Source organism: Anarrhichthys ocellatus, unplaced genomic scaffold (genome assembly GCF_004355925.1).
Source record: "Anarrhichthys ocellatus isolate YVR2014 unplaced genomic scaffold, GSC_Weel_1.0 scaffold3, whole genome shotgun sequence".
Taxonomy (NCBI): Eukaryota; Metazoa; Chordata; class Actinopteri; order Perciformes; family Anarhichadidae; genus Anarrhichthys; species Anarrhichthys ocellatus.
Window position 1 is genome coordinate 12,315,488 of NW_022280033.1, and position 23,603 is coordinate 12,339,090.

Sequence of the window (23,603 nt, forward strand, 5' to 3'; positions counted from 1 at the left end):
TACCTGCAGATGAGTCCAGGGAGAACTACAGAGATGCTGTCTGTGGAGTGATGAGACAGCTGCTGCGTAAGTATTCTCTCTACGTCTTGTGGTCACATTCATCTTAACAGACGAGCTCACAATGTACTGAAGGTCTCCTTCCTGTTCCTCTTCTCACAGATTACATCCTGGAGCATTCTGAAGATGACACCAAGTCTCTTTTCTCCATCATCAAGGTAGGCTGGGCAGTAACATTATAGCCTGTATACTCTTATTTGTTTGCGTTGAATAATATGCCAATAAAGTAACGGGGTTCAGGCTGTAGAGCTAATTAGCACTGTTGCACTTTGCCACCCCCCAACCAGCATTTCCTGTTATAGTTGGCTCACGTCTACAAAAACTGCTGCGTATCACAAATCCTTCAAACAAAACATACACTCCCATGATATCGTTTGTGGAGCAGTGCGTGTAAGTTCTCACATGCTGCGTGGGACGTTGTGTAGGCATAGGTCATCCCTTTTGAATCATGTTTCACATCTTGAGCCGCACAAGGTCTCTCCACAGGCTTTTGCCAGTAGCTAATGTATTGATCCTATCGCCCCAACACTAATCAATATTTTTGTCTGCGATACCTTTCAGATTATCAGCGACCTGATGCACTTCAAAGGTTCTAACAAGTCTGAGTTTGACTCCCGCTGGAAGAGCTTCAACCTTGTGAAGAAATCAATGGAGAACAGAGTGAGGAATAGAAACATGTTATTGTGCTTTTGTTACCTTTTTGTACCACTGTTCATCCTACAAAGGGGTTGAAAGCCATGCAGTCTCTCCTCAAAGCTTACGTTAGTGTTACTGATATTACCACCCATTTTTAAGACTGAATGGCAATTCAAAGTGTGTGACGCTGTTGTATTTGCAGCTTCACGGCAGAAAGCAGCACATCAGAGCCCTGCTGATAGACAGAGTCATGCTCCAGCATGAGGTAAGTCCTTAATAGAGAAATGACCTTGTTGGGTATCATTGTATTTTTTAGCATTTTAACTTTGAAACTTGTTTTATCAGATGCGTAAGCTGACAGTGGAAGGATGCCAGTACAGGAGCATTCACCAGGAGCTCATGAAAGATCTTCTGAGGCTTTCCACAAGCACCTACAGTCAAGTGAGTTCCGCAGGACATCATATTTAGGCATTTATTAGCTTCCAGGTTGTTGTGTTTTTGTTTTTTATTACAGAATAGCCATTACACAGCATGAATCAAAAATACATTTGACGAGATTTCTTAATACACCTGAAGAAAATAATATTGTAACCGAGTCTTCTTATGACCTTCCAGGTGCGCAGCAGAGCCCAAAGTGTGTTGTACACTGCACTGGGAACCTACAATTTCTGCTGCAGAGATCTGATCCCCCATGTCCTGGAATTTCTCAACCCGGAAAACAGCAGTGTCACACAGCAGCAGTTCAAAGTATGACGGTCCTCTCAGGCATCTCTGTGTCGTGCCTTACAACATACAAACACACAAAGTTTCACTTTACTTTAAGTTTCACATTTCTTTTCATTAATGTTCTCTGTACGTCTCCAGGGTGCCTTGTACTGTCTCCTGGGGACTCACAGTGGAGTGTGCCTGGCCAATTTGCACGACTGGGACTGCATTGCTGTCACATGGCCCGCCATTGTACGCTCTGGCCTCAGCTCGGCCATGTCTCTAGAGAAGCCCTCCATTGTGCGGCTCTTCGATGACCTTGCAGACAAAATCCATCGCCAGTACGAGACCATCGGTGTCGACTTCTCTGTAAGAACAACGCCGAGATCACTTTCTTTGGATCGTAGAGTGTTTTTAACTGACATGGCCTCTCAAACCTCACACTTGCTCCATTGCTCATAAAAACTGGTCCTTAAAAGCTTGATGAATGAAGACGCGCTCTCTGGTCAGTCTCTGATGTCCTGAATGAATGTATTTATTTAAGTTCTGGCACCAGGAAGCTGTGCTCTGTACAGCCTCTGGTGTGTGGGGAGTCTGTTTATTAATTCCCGTCTCCACCAGCCTAGTTGGAGCAAAGTTGCAAAGAAAACAAGGTCATAAAGAGCTATTGTGTCTTCTTCTCTAAACAAATCTAGTCAGAACCAGTTTCATACAAAGCATATCTCAAGAGATTGAGAAGTCCCCCTGCCTTCTAATCTTTACGGCTGGACAGTCTGAACTTTATCTCACGTCAAACCTTGCAAAGCCCCATCTGAGTTATTCAACAGATGATTCAACCGTTTGACATGCACATTTCATTAGTTTTCTACCGAACCGTGTCCGTCTCATCCGAGTTTAATAGATCACTCCCTCCTATTTGAGCTTGCTTTAAGTTTAATTCCCTTCCACATGTTTGGACAAAGTCCGTCTGATAATATATTTAAAAAAAAAAAAAAATCTTTTTCATCCCTTTAGATCCCCGGTGAGTGCTGTGCTGTGGCCAAACAACTTATGATTACTGGAAATCCTGTTCCCAAGGAGGCAGTTCCTTCAGAGGAAGAAGCAGCAGACGGTTTGAAGAGACAGGAGCTCAAGAACTCCGAGTCTGTTGAGTAAGTTCACATCAGGAACGAGACAAACGATTGTTACCGCTCCAAGGACCCTTGACTTGAGCAACTACTTTGATGTAACATGACTTAACTTTGAGTCTTTTGGCCACACAGGATAATAAAAGTACTAATGCATCTGTGAAGGTGATTGCTTTGCAATTGATGTAAGATTACTCTGCATCGGTATAATAACATAACCGGTGCAAATATTAATACTGCTTTACATTTTCGTAGGAAATACAAACAGCTCATTGGTGATCTGCTGGACTTCCTCAATAACAGGAACATGTAGGTTTATTTAATATTTACTTCATCAAATCCCGTTTTAATGTATTTATTAGTCTAACACCTGCTTTGTTTAACATTCCAGTCCTTGGAAGTTCGAACACATTGCAATTGGCTTCCTGTCACTGCTGCTGAGAGATGACCAAGAACTCCCACCACCTGCTGTGACGTTCTTCGTCAAAAGCCTCAACCATGACTCTCTCTACGTCCGCAAGGTGTGGTATACACGAATTATACGACATTATAGTAGCAGTGCCGTGTTTCTACCGCATATGGATGCACTCCACTCTTGCTGATGGCATTTTGTTTGAAATGTCTTATTTTCTCCACTAGGTGGCGATATCAGCTGTGGCAGGGATAATGAAACAAATAAAGAGGCCGCATAAGAAAGTCCCCGTCAGCCCCTCTGAGCTTTGTGAGCATCATACGGTTTTGTTTGTCTGGTCTTCTTGTGTATGGACATTATAGTTTTTGTGCTTCTAATTATAGTTTCTAAAACTCCTCTTTGGCAGGTGGAGGGAAGGAGCTAAGCGGTCTTGTTGCAGGGGACCGTCTGGACAACAAGTGGCTCCAGTATGACAGCAGCAGCCTACCGCGCACACAGCAGGAATGGGATGGCTGTGTGTTTGTGGAGAAGACCCACTGGGGATACTACTGTTGGCCAAGGTTCACATTCCATTATATATATATATATATATATATATATATATATATATATATAAAAAATCATCTGTCAAACAATGTCTTGAACCTTGTTTTTATTAACCATCACCTCATTCTTGTTCCTCAAGAAAACTGATGATGTATGCACCAATGGAGGAGCAACCCAAACAGAACCTGACCAGAGAGGAAATGACGGAGGTTTGTGCACAATCATCCACATCCCCCTCGGGAAAAAATATAACCATTCAATAATGTGAAGTCATGTTAACATTTTCATGCCCTTCCTAACAGCGGGAACAGATCATCTTTGACCACTTCTCAGACCCAGTGTTCATCAACCAGTTCATCGAGTTCCTCTCTCTTGAGGACCGTAAGGGCAAGGACAAGTTTAGCCCTCGCAGGTTCTGTCTGTTCAAGGTGGGATTCTCTGAGAATAGTGTTCAGAAAGCAACTAAAGTCAGCCTATGAAGAAATTCATTTATTCCCTTCTCCTGCTCTCTCTCCAGGGATTGTTCCGCAACTTCAGCGACGTCTTTCTTCCCCTGCTGCGGCCACACATGGAGCGCCTAGTGGCTGACTCCCATGAGAGCAAGCAGCGTTGTGTTGCAGAGATAATCTCTGGACTGATCAGAGGCTGCAAGCACTGGAGCTTCTCAAAGGTACGGACTTGAAACTCTGTCAGTAAGGTGGCTAGATAGTCCACGTTGGAAACTGCATTAGGATTTGTACAAAATTCCATAGAAATGCTACTTAAAATGAGAACAAACCAGTACCTACACTTGTGCTCCTTTACAGGTTGAGAGCCTTTGGGAGTTGTTGTGTCCACTGCTCCGTACTGCCCTGTCCAATATCACAATAGAAACGTATGCAGACTGGGGCACCTGCATTGCAACAGCCTGTGTAAGCTTTTGGTCGTTTATTCCCGTCATGTCTTTAGCTTTCCTTTCATTAAACGTGTGCCACTCATGCTCGACTCTGTTGTTTCGGTCTCGTGTAGGAGAGTAGAGATCCACGCAAGCTCCACTGGCTGTTTGAGATGCTGATGGAGTCTCCAGTCAACGGAGAGGGGGGCTCCTTTGTCGATGCCTGGTGAGTAGAAAGGTTGCCGCCTGAAGCAGATGTTTTAGGTGATTGAAGAGCTGTGGTGATTGTGCTTCTTTTTTTCCTTTCCAGTCGTCTCTATGTGCTGCAGGGAGGCCTGGCTCAGCAGGAGTGGCGCGTTCCAGAGCTCCTCAACAGGTTGCTGCAATACCTGGAGCCCAAACTCACACAGGTCTACAAGAATGTACGGGAACGCATCGGCAGGTGAGGGGTCCCTTTTTTACAACGGTGAATGTACTATTTGTCATGTTGAACCTTTTTGTTTATTTGTTGGTGTCTCATCTTATCCTCTCTGCTTTGGGACCCTTCCAGTGTGCTCACGTACATCTTCATGATCGACGTGAACTTGCCAAACACTCGGCCAACGACCTCCCCCCGCATCTCGGAGTTCACGGAGCGAATTCTGTTGCAGCTGAAGCCTCTCACCGAGGTTGATGAGGAGATCCAGAACCACGTGGTCGAGGAGAACGAGGGGGGCGAGCAAGATGAGAGAACACAAGCCATCAAGCTCCTCAAAACAGGTGGGTCACGAGTCCGTCATTGTTACTACCAACGATGTCCCGATAAATGCTGGTTTATTGGAGGACGGTTTGAAACAGTCTGGAGTTACTTTTAAGCAGAACATTGATCTATTTTGACAAACGCCTGCATTCAAGGCAGAAGATCATTCTTTAAGTATAAAGATCGCTGTCTTCAAATGTCTGCAGTGCTGAAGTGGCTTATTGCAAGTGCTGGTCGCTCCTTCTCCACTGCTGTCCCAGAACATCTACTGTTGCTTCCCCTGCTCTTCAAGGTAAAAGCACTCGTCACCATTAACTTTTGAGACTTGGTTTATGCACCATACCCGGGACTTAAAGTGACCCTCTGCCCGTCTTTGTCCTCTGTTCCAGATTGCTCCGGTTGAGAATGATGACAGTTACGATGAACTGAAGAGGGATGCAAAGACCTGTCTGTCTCTGATGTCTCAGGGACTCCTTTACACAGAACAAATCCCCATGGTCCTCCGTGCTCTGCAGGAGGTGAGTCATCAGGCAGCTGTGGCTGTTTTTCCACTTTTCACCTGCATCACACATGACTGGGCTTTTTTTTTTTTTTTTTTTTTTTTAAACCAGACCCTCACATCTTATAACCTACGAGGTTAATAAGCAAAATGACGAAAGGCTCAAAGGAAGCCGAGTGAGGTTTTAGATTCAGCCCTGTTTGACATCCATTCTTAAATACATCTGTTACATAATGTATTGTGTCAGTACAGTAGTGTACAGCTCCCTGCTGGAGAATACATGAGAACCTGAAAGAATGTAACTGTGACAGGATTTTTCTCACAATTTTCTGATGTGTAATTGGCAACAACGACATAATATGTAAAGGCGATTAACTAATGATTATAAACTAAACCGTTCCCAGCTGTGCACTGGTGTGACACGCATGCACATATCGACATTTTCAAAATGACAAAAGGTCCCCAAAGAAACTAGATCCAGGGCGTGCTCGGTTATTCTCAGGGTATGTTGTTTATTGTTGTGTGTTGCAGATTGCGGGCAGCAGCTCCTGGCATGCTCGTTACACGGTGCTCACATACCTCCAGATTATGGTCTTTTACAACCTCTTCACCTTCATGAGTGAACAGAAAGCAGTGAATGACGTCCGGGCTCTGGTGGTACGACTGCTTGAGGATGAACAGCTGGAGGTAAAAAAAATAACGACAAACCTTTCATTTACAACTGTTTGACGTTTCAAATCTTTAAAAATGTAACACTCCAACATGTAGTCGGTCACTGCAAGAGGATCGGAAGAAGAGCAAACTGATTATAGATATTATACAATACATGCTTGTATATGCAAGCGTGTCTTTCAGCTTCACTGTAGTGATTCAGCACTCTCTCCTCCCACTGGTCCTCTAGCTGTTGCTATGGAAACCACAGGCTGCAGTAATCTGTTGCTATGGAGATAATGTTCAGATTGAAGGAGGATGAGAGGGATGGTGTGGAGACAAAGGAGAAGTGGGGGATGGATGGAAGTAGCCATTTTTATTTGGCCTCTTACACTGAGCTTGGTTTTTATAGGCCTGAGCTATCGGACAGTTTCATTGCTCTCATTTCTTCAGGATCACCTTCAGTAGACCAATGCATACGTTAACACAGTTTGATGAGCTCACACTGGTGCCAAGACACATTTCATGTATGAAGTCAAGCATCCTATGTCACACAAAACATCAGGTTTACCTCAAAATTGCAAAAGACTATTTAAACGTACACAATAGAGAAGCATCCCTCCACACACGTAGATCCACCCCCAGTCCCCAGCTGGCTGCTATTTCCATCCAGCTGGCCGGTGTACACACTAGTGGAAAACCCTGCCTCATGACATTGTTGCTGTGGTATGTCTCATACAGTGCAAAAAGAGTGTCAGTAAAATATACCAGACAGAGGTGCTACGCTAGTTAGATTAAGCCATGATGGCCAGAATACAGGATGACTTTTAGACTCTGTGACCGTATGATTCACACATGGAGGATCCAAGCCCCGTCATCATTGGATGACTCTGGGACAACCCGGATCCAATTAATAGACGATGTAAGCACACTACTTTTTGAACTTCAGCTTCCCATCTCCTCTTCTAGGTAAGAGTAATGGCCGCCACTACATTCAGTGGCTTCCTTCAGTGCAATTTCCTGTCCATGGACGCCCCCATGCAGACACACTTTGAGGCTCTCTGCAAGACTTGCCTGCCTAAGAAGAGGAAGCGGGAGCTCGGCTCTACAGTGGACACTATTCCGTCTGCTGGTGAGTAACTTGTCTAAAATATGTGATGACGCACTCAATATGAAGTTCTCATCTTAATGGACCTGTTGTGTTTTCGTAGACCTGGTGCGGCGTCATGCGGGCGTTCTCGGGTTGAGTGCTTGTATTCTCTCCAGCCCATATGATGTTCCCATCTGGATGCCCCAGCTGTTGATGGACCTGAGTGCTCACCTGAATGACACACAACCCATAGAAGTATGTGTAGTCACCTACTTTACTATTCTTTTTCAGCCTCTTGTTGTCAAAGAATAACCTGTGCAATGTCACTTATTTACTGGATTACATCGTTTGTGTTTGTGGCCCTCTAGATGACTGTGAAGAAAACGCTGTCAAACTTCCGACGGACTCATCACGACAACTGGCAACAACATAAGCAACATTTTACAGACGACCAGCTGCTGGTCCTGACCGACCTGCTGGTCTCCCCCTGTTACTATGCCTAAAACCAGGTAAAGCATGTTAACTTGAAACATACATATTACTGAACAAAAGCTGCTGAAGGGGTGATTTTATTCTCTTTGAGCCACCTTTTTACAGTCATGTTTGTTTTTGATCAGTTTGGGACAACCCCAGACTTCACAGATGCCACCCTGCATTTGGGAGGAGGCTCCTGTTCTTGATGAGAGACGCAGCATCACCCTGGAAGAAGAGTGACACACACACAAAGTTGTGGCTCACAGACGGATCGAAAAGTTGTGTATTCATGTATTTAGCTCATTTACATTTCTACTATACTTAATATTTAAGGATCAATCATAGCAGGGATGAATGAAACCTGCAGTTTGTAACATTACTGTACAGATTTTATTTCTTCTTTCGTTTCTTTGTGTGCATGTGCACGGGTGTATGCGTGTGTGTGCGTTTTACGGGATGATTGAAGACATCTGCCAGTGTCCCAGACATTTCTCAGGATTCTATCCGAAGTATCAACTCTGAGCCGACACAACGTCCAGTGTGGGACACACTCTTTGCGATCTCCCAATAGTGACGTGTGACGTGTTACAACCACAGAGAGCTGGCTATTTAGCCACGGTCTCTTCAGATTAGACTACAACCTGCAACACACCATGTTTGTATAGCTGTTTGATCTATATATGATGATATGCATCATGCATGTATATATCATGGTATAGCAAATACGCACAAACATATTTATTTATTTATTTGACTTTTTTTTTGAAGTGCTAAGTTTTTTTTTAATTATTTTTTTCATAGAAGGTATTTGTGAGATAAAGTAGATGGCTGAGCTTTTAGCGACAGAGCCTGTTGTCATTTACTCTTGCAAAGAAAGGGAGAGGGCAAGCTCCCCACTGCTGTGCTGTGTGATGCGTTTGCTGTGAAGACCTGCAAACCAGTTTGATTACCATGTCATGTGTCTCGAAAATAACCACACCGCCTGTCCATGATTGTGACCTCTTGCCTCTGATCCCTGGTATCATTTACCTTTTTCTAAAACCCCCACTGAGTTTTTGGTTTGCTGTCCCCTGATGACTTGAAATCAGTCTAAGCATTGACACATTTAGTACCTCACTTATGTATAGTGTAGTGCCAAAACTGCAGTGTTTTTTTTTTTTTTTTTTTTTTTTTTTTTTAGATGTGCTGTTTGCTTATTGAATGAGATGTCAATAAATTGTTTGTTTAAAAAAAAAAAAAAAAGTATTTGTTTTTTCTTAACTGAAGTTGTCTCAATATTTGTATGTAGTAAATGGAGCAACTCATGATTCACCCTTCTATTTTTACAGATGTTTTTGAAAAAATTCAACTTTAACTTATGTTACACTGATCTACAGTAAACAATGGCACTGCAACATGGTGAATATTTGTTGTTTTATCTTTCCAAAAATATACTTCAGTAAGTCGGACCACATGAATAGAAACGTGTAAAGAGACGTATACTTGAATAGAAACGTGTAAAGAGACGTATACTTGAATAGAAACGTGTAAAGAGACGTATACATGAATAGAAACGTGTAAAGAGACGTATACATGAATAGAAACGTGTAAAGAGACGTATACATGAATAGAAACGTGTAAAGAGACGTATACTTCAATAGAAACGTGTAAAGAGACTTATTGGCCCTCAGGGGCCACGATTACTGCACACAGAATCATCACTGTGCGTGTCGCCTAGCAACGACGTTGTATAAGCCGCTGTTCCCAAGGACGGCAGTGAAAAGCGGGAAAAAAATATTAATTAAATTATATGTATATTTGGTCATGCCAAGCCCATCTAAGAATATATGCAAATATGTGTAAGCGTACCCTGTATTTGACTATTTAAAATACTATTGGACCACCAATGGTAAACGCAACAGTACTGTATGTTGCCATTGGGAGGAGGGAGTGGGGGGAGTGTGGGGGGCGTTTGCATCGGTGATATAGGCTGATCTGAAGTCAGAATGTGGCGTAACAGTCTCTTTTTTTTTTTTAATCTTCTGACCCTGTAGTAAACCTAAGAACAAGCATTATTCCCTGTTATATTATCATAATAGATGGGGGATGTGGGGCGCGTTCTTGCAGAGGGGCTACTTGAATGCAGTGGTTATGCTTATGCCCAGATACGTAGGCAGTGACTTCATACTCATTTCTCAGTGCACGTCCAGCGGCTGTCGTTCCGGTGTAAGAATGGAGATATCGCCAGGAAAACGAATACGCGATCAACTGTTTGTGCTGTAAACGCGTTAAAAATGAACACAGACATGTAAGGAAACGTGTTTTATGTCATTGTTTTGTCAATTGACCGCTTTTTTGGATGATCTGTCGTTGAAATACGGTTTTTTTTTTTCGAAGCCACGGTGCGTTCACCTACTATCGTATTGCTTTAAAAGCCAAGATGGGCAGTATCAAATGATGCTGAGGATGGACCCACGATCGATGAGAGATGGTAGGTTATATTGTATCATTTTATGGATTATCTAAAACCATTTAATGGCTTGAAATCTAGATAAATTAGCAATACAGTGATGTACACATTTTTCCTTTGGATTTGAGCAGACGTGTGTTGGGAGGAGGAGGGGGGGTTAAGGTATAATTGGCCAAATGCAGAGGTGCATAGTTAATAGCCCCCTGTAGCTCGTGTCTAACATGTACCCTAGTGTATCACAGCTTATTAAGAAATGTTTATAGTCGATGGTAAATGAACTGTGAATTGCTCCCTTTCATCAATCATAAGTGTATTAAATGTGTTAACCATGAATGAATCAAATGTGATCTACTGCACAGTATAGCTAATATATGACTTTGTATCTTTTTTGTAGCACTCCCCCCAAGGTGGCAGCAATGGCGCAAGCAGCAGCTACTGTGATGACCATGTACTCGTTCCATACAGAGGAATAATGCTGACATTGATGACTGTGGGATCCTTATAAATTGTTAATAATACAATGAACACCTCTGTTACACCATCAGACCTGGTGGAAGTGCCAAGACCGCAGAACTTCAATGGCACCCTGGGCACACAGACCCCATCGAGTTGGGCTGTGATCCACACTGCTACCTTGACCTTTTGCTCTCTCCTCCTCATCTTCATTTTCTGCCTGGGCTCTTATGGCAACCTCGTGGTGTTCCTGTCCTTTTTCGACCAGGTGTTTCGCAAGTTCCGCACCAACTTTGACTTCATGATCCTCAACTTGTCCTTCTGTGACTTGTTCATTTGTTGCGTGACCGCTCCCATGTTTGCTCTGGTGCTCTTCCTGGATGCAGGTGGAGGGGATGGCGTGTCGAAGAGTTTCTGCTTCGCCTTCCACTTGACCAGCTCGGGCTTCATCATCATGTCGCTGGAGACGGTAGCGGTCATTGCTTTGCATAGACTGCGCATGGTTTTGGGGCAGCAGCCCAACCGTACCGCCTCCTTCCCCTGCACGCTGGCCCTCACCGCCCTGCTGTGGACGTCCAGCTTCACCATGGCGGCCCTCCTTACCATGCGAGCGTACCCGCGTAGAGATGGACCCTGCTTACCCCACTTTGGCCTTGGAGGTGGACAGGCCAGGGTGGTGTTGTATGTCTACCTGGCAGACTTTGCCTTTTGTGTGGCTGTGGTGTCGGTGTCCTATCTGATGATTGCTCAGACACTGAGGAAGAATGCACAGGTGAGGAAATGTCCGGTCATCACTGTAGACGCCACATGCCCTCCACCCCCACCACCCCTCATCGCAGCAGGCTTTGAGAGCATGCAGTGTGCTGTTCAAGACCCGTCTCTGTACTGCAACCAGACGTACAACAAACAGCATAAAGTTCAGACACACTCTTATGTCAACAAGTCCAGCCAGGCTCTGGTTCCAGGGGCTGCCCAAGGAGCCACCTGCTGTCAGCTGGTGTCCACAGTCAACTTGGCCACAGCCAAAGACTCGAAGGCAGTCGTCACCTGCGTAGTCATCGTGTTCTCTGTGCTGCTTTGCTGCTTGCCGATGGGAGTTTCACTGGCGCAGGACGTTTTGTCCCCAGAAAGCAGCTTTGCACATTACCAGTTTGAACTGTGCGGCTTTGTGCTCATTTTCCTCAAGTCGGGCATCAATCCCTTTGTGTACTCGCGCAACAGCGCGGGCCTCCGCCGCCGCGTACTATGGTGCATTCAGTGGGCGGCACTGGGCTTTCTCTGTTGCAAGCAAAAGACTCGGTTGCATGCGATGGGGAAGGGCAGCCTGGAAGTCAATCGCAATAAATCCTCCCATCATGAGACCAACTCGGCCTATGTACTGTCGCCCAAGCCGCAGAGGAGGCTGGTTGACCAGGCTTGCGGGCCCAGTCACTCCAGGGATTGTGCTGGTAGTCCAAGGGCCACGGGTGGGCGCAAACCTCGCCCCCCGAGTACCTCGACGCCCATCAACACCCGCATTGAGCCCTACTACAGTATATACAACAGCAGTCCCTCTGCAGGACCCAGCTCCCCAACCAGCCTGCAACCTGTCAGCTCTCAGACATTTGCCTTCGCCAAGTCTTATGTAGCCATGCACTACCACACTCACCAAGACGCACTGCAAGACTTTGAAAGCACCTCAGTGCACCAGATTCCCATTCCCTCAGTCTAATAGAAGATCAGAAGAGGTGTGGACAATCTGTCCGTGGCTTTGAATCAGAAGAGGAACACGAAAACAGCCCATTTGATGTATTTGGACTCTGTATTAACCTTTTGTTCTCTTCTACATTGGAAATACAAGTTAAGTTTTCTTGATTGAAAGAATTAAAGAACCAGTATTATAAGCCTTGCCATGCAACTAAAAAACAAGCAATAGATTTGTTATGAAAGTGTCTTATCCAGAAGTTCTTTACTGTTATTGAATTCACTTATTTTTCCTTTACAGATACTGCATTTCCACATTAATCTGCCCCTGTGTTGCGCACGCATGTGCCATTATAACCCGATACTCTATTGGTTTTCATTGCAGCCAAAGACTGCAGTTGCTAGATCACTGCTGTTTCCTCTCTGGCTGAAGTTGCTGAGCAAGCTGATATAAGCTGCTGTAGTGTCGGGCTGCTGTGAATCCACACAGGCCCACACGTGGCTGTCGATGGCATGTGGTTGCTACTTTGATGAACTTTTGCTTATTAAGAGAAATGTATTCGTGAACCTCGTACACTTTTCAACACAATAAATGTTTGGCAAGAACAGAGGATCTCAGCTTTTTTTTTTTTTTTAACTGGAGGCCGAAACAATTAATTAGTCGATTGACAGAAAATTACTCTGCAAAGTTTGATAATTGATTTCATAATCGGATTTTCCAATGTGAGCATCTGATGCTCTGCTTTGGCACATGTCATAGTACACTTATTATCTACGACGCTGTCGATCAGACAAAAACATTTTGAAGTCGTCACGTTTGGATTTTGTAAAATATATTGGACATTATTCCCTATTTCCTGATATTTTTTGAGAGAAAACAATGAATAAAGATTAATTAATAATGGAAATAATCGCTAGTTGCAGCCCTAGTATTATTATTGGCAGCCATGACAGTGGCTAAAGAAATGATGGTAACGCTGGTTGATTGACCTGCTGGGGTTCCTGTCATTGTGCTCATGTTAATAATGCAACATACTTATCTTAGATCTTACAACTATAAAGGGATGACAACTCGGAGCAACAAAACAGTTTGAATTGGCATTTTGTCGCTGTATTATTTTCTCCTGATATATTCATACCTGCTATTCTCTTTATATATATGCTGAGCGTCAGCGCCCTCTGGTGGCCTTTACTGTACCATGAAAACTTACAATAGAGCTCTTTCTATGGAGGATACAAATACTTTGTTCTTTCCTGGAGGGAAACTAAGTAGTTATTATTTACACATGCTTATCACGGTTCATTCAGATGCCATGTTTAAAAAAATGTAATAAAAAGAAAAACTAAATTAAAATATTTTTGTAGAGACAATGACAACTAACTGGACAGCCATACATACTTATTAAGAAGGCATTTATTACCACAATGTCCTTATATCTCCCAGTCAAGTCAGATGATTTATTTGTTCCTGTTCGGTAATGCAACTCTATAATAGAGATTCCATGTTTTAGTTGTATTCTTTGCTGCAAGGCTTGTATCCCCGTGATACAGCGTTGATCAGGATTCCAGTGTGCATCTACATAAAACACCTCAAACCCACAGACATTCCGTACATCCGACAAACTTAAAAAGAAATTTTAATCAACCATTCACTTGTGTTGCTATTCCACAGCTCCCGCTAACGCATAACTTACACTCACTCATCCTGTAAATGAACACAATACACATTCTCTCTGCTGCAAAACACTTTCACACTTGCTTCCTTCCCCCCCCTACAAGTACAAAGTGCCACAGTCAAGCAGCTATTTCACATCACACACACACACACACACCTTAAAGAAAATAAAACCATGAAAAATGTGATTCCCCTGATGTTAACGACTCCCCTGATTCATACTCCTTTGCTTGCAATTAATCAACACAAAGTGAAGCATAGATATGGAGTACAGGCAATAAACTGCCTTGTGGAGTGAGGCGTCTGCACCAATTCACTGTGTTATCACAAAGTCTGAGCTAGCCTCTCTGGATGTAGTGTTGCCCAGTGCACAGATCAGGACATGGTCTGAGGCTGTGCTCCTTTAAGGCTTCAGTTTAAACCTTCATCTTGGCTTTTAGCGCAGTGTCATGGGCATCTCTCTTCCTCCACCAAACAGGCTTCTGCTTTATGATAAATGTCCGCCCTCTTCAAGTGCATCCGTCCGTCCTCTCCTTGTCCTTCATGTGCTGTTGCCATCATGTGATCTTTTGTTAATTTAGCTGAAGATTGACAGAAGTCCCTGTTCATCAGCAGTGTCAAGAATCCTGCATATGACCGGAGACTCAACCTGGGGAAAAACAAACAAACAGATGTCAATCATCTCGAATCATCTAGGCTGACCTATCTGCACACGCCCAGTATGGTTTGATATTAGTACCACAGCACCAGAATAATGACCTGATAGCAGTGACTGGTTACTAGAGAACTTACCCCAAGGATGTACTGACAAGTCTGAGGCTCCAGCATATAGACGGTGACAGCATGGGGAGACTCAGACTCCTTACATCTGACAGAGAGAGAGAAGAGAAATGAGATGAGTGACTCAATGGGGAAACATCAGGGGGGGGCGGATTGTCTTACTCATGTGTTGACCCACGGCAGTGACACCGATTCCTCCCCCCGCCCATGACTGTTCACTCACTTGAGCTTAACAATGACCTGTCTGGGCTTCCCTGTCAGATCGCACACATCCCCGTGTCCATAAAAGTGGGACACCAACCTGTCATGAAGCAGAGAAATTCATACGATATGAATCAACAACAATCTCATTGTACTTTGCATCCAGGTTAGGCTTCAAAATATGAACGGCCTACTTGATTTTCTGCACTCCGTCGTCTTTGAGCTGGTAGGACCGGGCCACGTTCTTCTTGGCCCACTCGTTGTGCTCCACGGCATTCCAGTTCCCGACCACCACGGTGTTCTTTCCTTGCTCTTTATCCTGAAGCACCAAGGAGCATTTTCAACACTGTACAAGAGCAATCTAATCTACCAAATCAACCAAACAATCTGCTACATTTCGCTTTCAGAAACATGTTTTTTACATTTTATAGACCAAACGATTAATCTGCAAACTGATAATTAATGAAATATGTGTTTAGTTGCAGCCCCACAGTAATGTGTAACAGCTTGAATTGATACTAGAAGCAGATTTGCTTCCACACAGACACACTCACAATTAGAAACATTTACCTCATGGTACTGATGGACGTGCTTGCCGTAACAGAATTCATATTTCCACCACCCGACCCCCTGGAACACACACACATTAAGATGATTATACCTCACTGAACTGTATATTCAAACACTGCTCAGGTGATACTGATGGAACACGCCTCACCCCGTGCAGACAGTACGAGCCACTAAGGAACTCCTTGATCAGCTGATCATCCGTCAAACGAGAGATGTGAGTGGAGCCGACAGTGACCTGAGTTTGCCCTCCAACAGTGATGGGTTTGTGAGTGGAGGAGAAGGCCTCCTCTCTGACTGGTGACGTGTCCTCCTGTAACACGTGAAAGATATACATGAGCCAGGCGTCGTTGGCACCATCCCCCCCCTCCTCTAGTCATTTCATGTCTCACCTCTCTGGTCCTAGAGGTGGCGCTGAAAGGCGGTTTAAGCTGCTCCTCTCTCTCCTTATCCAGCTGGGTGAGCCGCCGAGGCCGCAGAGGGGAGCCTGCCAGAGCCTGGCAGAAGATGGCGTTCACCGGGGACGACTTGAACCTGCAAAAGGAATTAATGCCAAGTTTAGAAACCGTACTTCTACTACCAAGGCGTATATTCCTTTGAGCACAATATGGACATTTTGACAGATCTACCTGTATTTTGGGTGCGCGCAAAGCAGCGGCGTCAACACCACCACCTCATATTCACAGGTCGTGACCTCGGCAATAGACAAGATTTCATGCTTGGCCTCTGGATGACAGACGTACAGCACAGACGTTGAGCGAGCCTCGTTCTGTTTCAGCACACAAGGAGTCCCGTTTCCCATCCCCAGCGAGAAGAAGGGAGTCAGCTGACCTTCTATGTTCTTAGTGGGCACCTGGACACCAGTGGGAAGAGTGAAGGAAGCAGAAAAGATACATGTGAGTATTGAGAGCCAGGCAAAGATGGTTGATTATCAGTGTCATTAATAAATATACCTACTTCAAATTCAGCTGCTGGTTTGACAGTTTCTGCCTCTTCAACTTTATCTGAAAAAAATCATAATTTAGCTTTAGCACAATAAGGCAAAGACTAATACACTAAATAACCTAAAAAATATGATTAAATCATATTCACAAATGAACTCACCCGTCTCTGTTGATGGGCTCTGCTGTGCCAGATTCCCCAGGAAGTACTCCTGAACACTAATTTTCTGTGGAAACGCACATGATTACTTCAGTACATGGCGCACTACGTGCTGGCTTCTCATTCATGTCATCAGGAAATGATTGTACCCTCTACAAACACTGACCTGGCCAGTCTCCTTCTCTTCATGGTACTGTCTCACATGCTTTCCGTGGCACACTTCATACGTCCAGTATGACTCGATCTGAAAACGTTGCCAAAACCGAGAGCAAGTCATAGAGTTATTCAACTCACCAAACACCGACAGGAAGCAGAGAAAATGACGTGGAGTTTTTCGTCATGCTCCGCTAGTGAATTGTGAACAGTTTCAGTCTCTCCGTTGACGGCAGTTGGGAAATGAGATTCAAATAAAAGTTAAAGTTGAGAAGTCTCACCCTGTAGGAGCAGCTGCTTCGTTTGAATAGTGGATCCAGCAGTTCGCCCGGACTGGGCCCACCGTACCCCTTATCGTCATCCTGAGTCAACAAACAAAGGCATGAGGAGTTTAGGAGATAAGGCGGCCAAGGGAGCGGTGTCAGTGGACAACATCTGTTCGATGTGGAATCTTGCTGCATGTCATGCAGATCCTTTTTAATGACAGTCATATCTTTTTTTAATTGACAAATTAGTATTTTAATCTCAGTTTCAAGTTTGTTGCCACCCTCAGAATGAATAGCTGAGATAATGTAGTCTAACAGGGGAGTGTTTCAAACATGTCCGATCTTATGAGAGTTGTTATTGTTCTTTTTATTTTCAATTCCATCGTCATGCATGAACTGTTTCTAAAGGTATGAATGATGGCCAAAGATAAAACATGACACACACTGCAGCTAATTCAGCTAATGGAAGACATATAGGCTAGTTTATACATTTAAAGAGTAAAGTTCACCTCTTAAACCGCTTACCTCATCTCCAGATGTCAGGGAGGGCAGGAGACATTTATACTTCTCCTTCTCTGTTGTTGTCATGATGACAAAGTCGTCCTCCTTGTACAGCCCCCCTGTAGCAGGCTGGAATCCACAGACAAACACGCGTTATGTAAAAAGTAACGACGCGTATGAAAGAGTGAGGAGACGTAAGTTAACATATTTGCACGCTCACTTCACAGCCAAACGTTACACGGTTGACAGTGACGTCTCCACAGCCCTCTAATAATAAAAGTGTCCCCCTAAAAACGGTGTTACCAACGGAGGAAACATACCAGCGTGAATTCAGCGCCCGGCCAGGTGATTTTGAAAGGGATTTCGTCCGTGAAAGTGGGATACCCTCCTCTGTTAGCTGAGACTCCGCCGCAGACCTCCATCAACCCCCCGAGAAACACCAGCAGCAGCCCAACCATGATCCCTCCTGTCCGGCTGCTGAGCTCCTACAGCCCGCTCCTCATGTAGACAACAGCCTGCTCACCTCACAGCGACAGCGGCCCGGGTGACTACAAAGTCCGAGGGAGTGTGGTTCTGACAGTGGTGAGAGAGGGCTGAGAGACACGGATGTCAATACAGCACGAATTACAGGAAGTGAACCGTTTACTTGCCACGTCGTGTTCCGCCAGTGTGCTGGGCTTGAATCACAGCAGCGCCCTCTGGCGGCGACTTCTGGTTAGACTCGTATAAGAATAAATAAGAATAAACCAAATGTCTCTTTATTTTTCAATTGTCTTTATTTATTGCCTCATGATCAGCACATGCTCACTCTTTCATGTCGGTATATTTGGTTCTTAAATGACACAAATTTACAACTAGGTTGCAAATTAACCATGAACTTCAAATATCAGATTATATAAACATCATTCAACAGATCTGTATTAATAACCTAGATAATTAACAAAGACACAAGTAAATATGACTAAATCTATGGTTTACACACGTATACTATCATCTACTGGTAGAAATGGCAAACACTTTTACTTTGGCTATTGTCATAAGAGTCATTTTATCGTATGTCAAAAAATGTAAAAGGAGTCATAGTATGGTATGTTGAAAAAGAAGTCACAGTATAGTATGTCCAAAAAAGCAAAAAAAAAGGCATAGTATATTTTGTTGATAAAAGTAAAAAGAAGGCATAGAATAGAATGTCAAAAGAGTCGTGATTTAGTAGAGGTTAGTAAGTCGGAAAAAGTCTAAAATGGTCATATAGTATGTCATAATAAAGTCGTATGTAATACAGAGATTGATGGACATTATTTAACTTTGATGGACTTTATTTAACTTTGAGAAGAGCAGGAGTTGGTGTTGAACGTGGAGGATGAGGAGGAAGAAGCACCTGCTCCCGGTGGATCTCCACCAGAGGCCTGGAAAAAAACACAGAGAAAATGTCTGGTATGAATATATCATACAGCTCAAAACCTCCATCAAAAATATTTACATTCAGAAGAGAAGCAGCGCTTCAAACAGTTCACACCTCAGATATTATTCTAAGATGTTCTATCACAAAGATATAAAACATTCCTGTTTTTACTTCATCACTTCTACAGGTTTTATCATTTCTAACAATCATAACAACATCTGATGAGCTGAAAATACACGGAAAGACACTGAGACACCACAGACACAGTAGATGTGCATCACACTGAAGACGGTACCTTAACTGCAAAGCATTGTGGGAAGAAGAAGAGCTCTTTCTGGTAGATGTAGAATTCAAAAACACCATTAAGTCTTTCTGGCCACTCGATGTTTCTTACCCACAAGCTGCATTCACGGTCCAAAAAACTTATCTTGTTCTGTTTAGTGTTAATATTATTTTATTAATATTGTGTCTGATGAAGACAAATGTTCATGCAAGAGTTTGGACAAAACATCACCTTACAAAAACACAGCACAGACGTCCCTCTGATTATGATCCTTGATTTATGATCCTGTTGATGTGATAAAGTCCAGATTACAGCAACTACAAAACATAGTTTGACACTGAAAATACAACAGGAATCTTGTAAAGATTAGGAAATCCATGAAATAATGTGAGGAAAACATGATGAACTGAGAAAATGAGATGATTGAAATGAAAGAGGTCTTCTAATTATTGAGGCTTAATATTTCAGGTCCATTGCTTCTTTTTATCAATATGCAATTTCCCATAATGCCCTCTTTCCTTTGATGGAAAGACACTTTCCTTCAACGTATAATTCAAACAAATGCAGACACTTTGCTTCTGATAATTTCAAAATCAGCAAACAACTGTGACCCATTTGCCAACACAATCATCACATAAATAGCCATTTTCTGCTAATATTGATATTTTTTCCAAACTTTCATTTCAGCTAAATCAGCTCTGCAATACATCACAGAAATGGATTCATCATATGTCATTACTCACTGGGATTAATCCCATAATATCCACTTCTCTTGACAGCGTTACCTGGCCTGTAACTACTTCATCCCTCTGACCTTCAGTCACTTCAAACTGTAAACCACGTCTTGTGCTACTGAACCATGAGTCTGTATTGTTTCACAACTACTGTTCATATTTAAGGATGATATAATAATAACTCAATGAAAACAACAAACTTACAACAAGATAGAAAAACACATTTCAAAATGATTTTGATCGCAATTTTTATACCTTGAAGAATTATTTTGGACAGATTTTTGTTATTTGAACAGAAACACAAAGAGTAAAGTGTTTGCTTGTGACTATTCACCTCTTCATCAAGTTCATTGAATGTCATAACGAAAGCCCCGTTAGTTTGCTGCATCTGTGGCGCTGCACTGACTGCTGTGAGTGATGCTCACCGCTCCTCTCCTCCAGGTGGAGGCGCTGTAGGACAAACAAACACAACTGGTTACTGAATGTTTTCATGGGAACTAGAATGTAAAGAAGCAGTGATGAAGCTGCTGTAACATGTAAACACGTTGTAAAGACGTCCCAGCTGTTTGTTGAACAGTATAAAGACTGGGCCCCACTGTATTACGCAGGCTGCACTACAGCGTCTATTCACAGGCGCGATCCCACTGCTGAGCGTCACGGGGGCTTTGACCTGCTCCGTCTCCGACCTGGATCGCTGCATCCTTATCGATACCGAACTTAGTGCGGACACCCGATCTTCATAGTCTACTGCAGCTCAGAGCTCCTGAGCTCAAACGATGCGCCAGCCTCAGCCTCCCGGTAACTTGGACTACAGCCGCGCGCCACCGCACCCGGCGAGAAAGCTATTCATTCAGAAAGGTTTGGGCTTTTACAAACGTGACGTAATTAGGGTGATCAAGCGGAATCTCGTGATGAAAACAAAACTTGCAGCTGCAACATTGAAGGCTGATCAGCATTTGTACAATTTACCTAAAACCTTATTTCCATAAAGATCTATTCATCTCGTATCTTTCAACATCTGTGTGCTCAGTATGAGTTTACTATCATCCACAGTCATGCGCAGTTGATGTTTTTCGTAATGTCTGCAGATTGCGTGATACAATAACTTATATTTACAATCTGTGATACAAATAGAAAGACGTTAGGTTCAATCTGACACTTAACAAGACAGTGAGCTACGTAGCTTAAAAGTGGATCACAATGTCAACATGTTTTCTTTATTTGAACAATAAAATTAAAAAGTGTCTGGTTTGGGACTACTTTTGTCTCCAACATTTCTATGACAAACGTGCAACATGACACTTAAATTTAGGTGTGATGAGGTTTAAAAGGCCTTTTAACCTTTTCTGCCTTCTAAACTTCTTAGACTGGTAATTGTTGTTATTTATGAGCCTCTGGTTTATTTAGTGAAGTCTGGTTCAACCACACAGCTACTTTCATTTGTTGTCTAATTAGGCCTCTATATATATATATATATATATATATATATATACCAGATGTGTATACTGACTGAGCTCTCTTTATATCTTCTGACTCTCCTGTGTTGTTACTACTGTTAAGGTGATACGATTCACATCTTATTAATGACTGATTAACTGTCATTATTGTGGAACAAATAACACCCATTATGTTGATATACGTACCTCTAGATGGTATGTTTGGGCTTATCAGAGTGAGAAGGTGTATATAAGGAGCTCAGTTTGCTTGTGTAAGGAGATGGGTGGAGACTGGTGGGAAGTGGTTGGTGATGGCGAACTTTTAGTGTGGTGTAAGAATGTAAAAATAGATGAAGTTTCATCTGAAACCTCTTCTTGACTACTGATCTGCTCATTTGCCTCCATGGCCACTCGGGCATGTTAACACATACTATACTAAGACATTTATATGACATTGTTATAACATACAATGACATTGTTATGCCATTCTTATGATATACTTTGCCATTATTTTAGTATATTTTAATGATATACCATACTGTGTCTGTTCTAAAGACATTATAAGGCATTTTATAAACTATGACATTTTAATTCCATTTTTTACGACATCACATAATTGTCATGTATTTATGATAATTTCTATGACATACTATTTTTATTAGCATTTGTAAGGCATACTATACTATGACATTCGTTATGGCATACTATAATACTACAACATTTTTATGACATACTATACGATAACATTTTAATGGCATATTATACTGTGACATTTTTTATAATTTCATGGCATGATATATTACCTGATTTTTAATGCATTTCTATGACACACTACACTATACTGTAGATATATATATATTTATATTTATATGTGTAATTTTTGTTGCAAAGGTTACAAAGATGTTTTACATTACACCATAAACTGACTTTTTTATGACATAAATAATCATGAATATATATACCATACTATACTTTGAATTTATGAGTTTTTAATTACATGTTAGTATAGTATTTTTATGGCATACTATGGCAATTATGAAGTTTTTTAAAGGCATACTTTAAAATTACATTTCATAACATACAATACTGTCTTTTTTAAGACCATTTGATGGTATAGTATATTATCACTTTTTACGATATTTAATATAATGTTTTAAGGCATTGAGATTTATTTTTATTACATACTATACAAAGACTTTTTTATGACATAATAAAACATGATTTGTTCATAGCATACTATACTATGCTGTTTTTATGACATTTTTATGATATACCATATTAGGACCTTTTTATTACATTTTTATGTGTTTTACTCTGCGGTAACGAGCGTAGTTGTAATCAACGCCATTAATCTTCACTTCACTGCTGAATGTCTTCACTCTGTGTTTGTGCTTGTGTCTGTATGTGTTAGTAGCTGCGGAGCTCAAACCTGACAGATAGAGCAGAGGATGTGTGTGCTGCAGTGAGATAATAAATTACACCAAAACATAAAACATCACTGATAAAAAGCAACAGTAACATTGGGGCTTATCAATACTTCGGTCTGACATAATTTAGCTTGCTACAGCCAGTGTTTGGTTTGTCCGTTCTGGGCTGTTGTAGAAGCATAGCGGTGCAAGATGGCGGACTCTGTGGAAGAGGACCCGCTCCCCCTGTAGATATACAAATGGCCTTTTCTAAGCCAACAAAAACACAATGATTATTATTTTGGGGTCATTTTATACTAATGAAAACATAGTTGGATATTGAATTCCATTTCTAACAATGAACCCCCCTTAATGTTACACAGTGTTCCTTTAATTCACAAAAGAGGGATTCTGTAGCTTAGAAATACTGTTGAAAATGTTGAGCTGATTAAGCGTGATGCCGTATGCATGTTACATATTTACAAATCAATGTTTGAACTTTCATTTTCTGGGTTTGTATTTGGTTTGTATTAGGCCTCGATTATACCACTATACCGAAGTCATGTCAAACAGAGGTTAAATATTTGTTGCACTGTAGACCTGTAAAATGAAAGACCTGTTGAAATATGTCAAGTTACACATAGACTGTACTAATTATTCTCATTAATCTCTGTCACAGAACCACACTACTTCTTCATCTACT

The 23,603-nt window shown here is 42.4% G+C and overlaps 3 protein-coding genes and 1 long non-coding RNA gene across 5 annotated transcripts in view; 2 read left to right on the forward strand and 2 right to left on the reverse strand.

The window, feature by feature from the left end:
• psme4a (proteasome activator subunit 4a) overlaps positions 1-8,974 on the forward strand; it is a 26,171-nt gene extending 17,197 nt beyond the window's left edge. For both annotated transcript variants that reach the window (XM_031878334.1, XM_031878341.1), the window contains 26 exons: positions 10-66; positions 160-215; positions 619-717; positions 896-958; positions 1,039-1,134; positions 1,309-1,440; positions 1,558-1,767; positions 2,413-2,549; positions 2,781-2,834; positions 2,917-3,046; positions 3,165-3,246; positions 3,344-3,497; positions 3,623-3,692; positions 3,786-3,911; positions 4,001-4,153; positions 4,290-4,394; positions 4,492-4,583; positions 4,668-4,799; positions 4,908-5,116; positions 5,303-5,388; positions 5,486-5,614; positions 6,127-6,282; positions 7,216-7,378; positions 7,458-7,591; positions 7,705-7,845; positions 7,954-8,974. In XM_031878334.1, coding sequence (XP_031734194.1) covers positions 10-66; positions 160-215; positions 619-717; positions 896-958; positions 1,039-1,134; positions 1,309-1,440; positions 1,558-1,767; positions 2,413-2,549; positions 2,781-2,834; positions 2,917-3,046; positions 3,165-3,246; positions 3,344-3,497; positions 3,623-3,692; positions 3,786-3,911; positions 4,001-4,153; positions 4,290-4,394; positions 4,492-4,583; positions 4,668-4,799; positions 4,908-5,116; positions 5,303-5,388; positions 5,486-5,614; positions 6,127-6,282; positions 7,216-7,378; positions 7,458-7,591; positions 7,705-7,839 — 2,960 coding nt within the window. In that variant the 3' untranslated portion in view covers positions 7,840-7,845; positions 7,954-8,974. The remainder of the gene's footprint in view (positions 1-9; positions 67-159; positions 216-618; positions 718-895; positions 959-1,038; positions 1,135-1,308; positions 1,441-1,557; positions 1,768-2,412; positions 2,550-2,780; positions 2,835-2,916; positions 3,047-3,164; positions 3,247-3,343; positions 3,498-3,622; positions 3,693-3,785; positions 3,912-4,000; positions 4,154-4,289; positions 4,395-4,491; positions 4,584-4,667; positions 4,800-4,907; positions 5,117-5,302; positions 5,389-5,485; positions 5,615-6,126; positions 6,283-7,215; positions 7,379-7,457; positions 7,592-7,704; positions 7,846-7,953) is intronic.
• An 809-nt stretch (positions 8,975-9,783) lies between these two features.
• Positions 9,784-13,001, forward strand: gpr75 (G protein-coupled receptor 75). Its single transcript, XM_031841161.1, has 2 exons — positions 9,784-10,280; positions 10,654-13,001. The coding sequence occupies exon 2, from the start codon at positions 10,780-10,782 to the stop codon at positions 12,421-12,423; it is 1,644 nt and encodes a 547-aa protein (XP_031697021.1). The 5' UTR covers positions 9,784-10,280; positions 10,654-10,779; the 3' UTR covers positions 12,424-13,001.
• Positions 13,002-13,791: 790 nt separating this feature from the next.
• Positions 13,792-18,263, reverse strand: erlec1 (endoplasmic reticulum lectin 1). The gene is made up of 14 exons (XM_031841170.1): positions 17,960-18,263; positions 17,664-17,768; positions 17,154-17,234; positions 16,886-16,963; positions 16,723-16,786; positions 16,576-16,622; positions 16,248-16,471; positions 16,011-16,152; positions 15,770-15,931; positions 15,622-15,681; positions 15,246-15,370; positions 15,074-15,151; positions 14,863-14,938; positions 13,792-14,719 (listed from the first exon to the last, which is right to left on the reverse strand). Exons 1-14 carry the CDS (start codon positions 18,095-18,097, stop codon positions 14,648-14,650), a joined length of 1,452 nt encoding a protein of 483 aa, XP_031697030.1. The 5' UTR covers positions 18,098-18,263; the 3' UTR covers positions 13,792-14,647.
• A 156-nt stretch (positions 18,264-18,419) lies between these two features.
• Positions 18,420-20,878, reverse strand: LOC116378870 (uncharacterized). The gene is made up of 3 exons (XR_004212356.1): positions 20,393-20,878; positions 19,556-19,609; positions 18,420-19,045 (listed from the first exon to the last, which is right to left on the reverse strand). It is a non-coding gene; the product is annotated as an uncharacterized LOC116378870 (long non-coding RNA).
• Between the last annotated feature and the right edge of the window lie 2,725 nt (positions 20,879-23,603).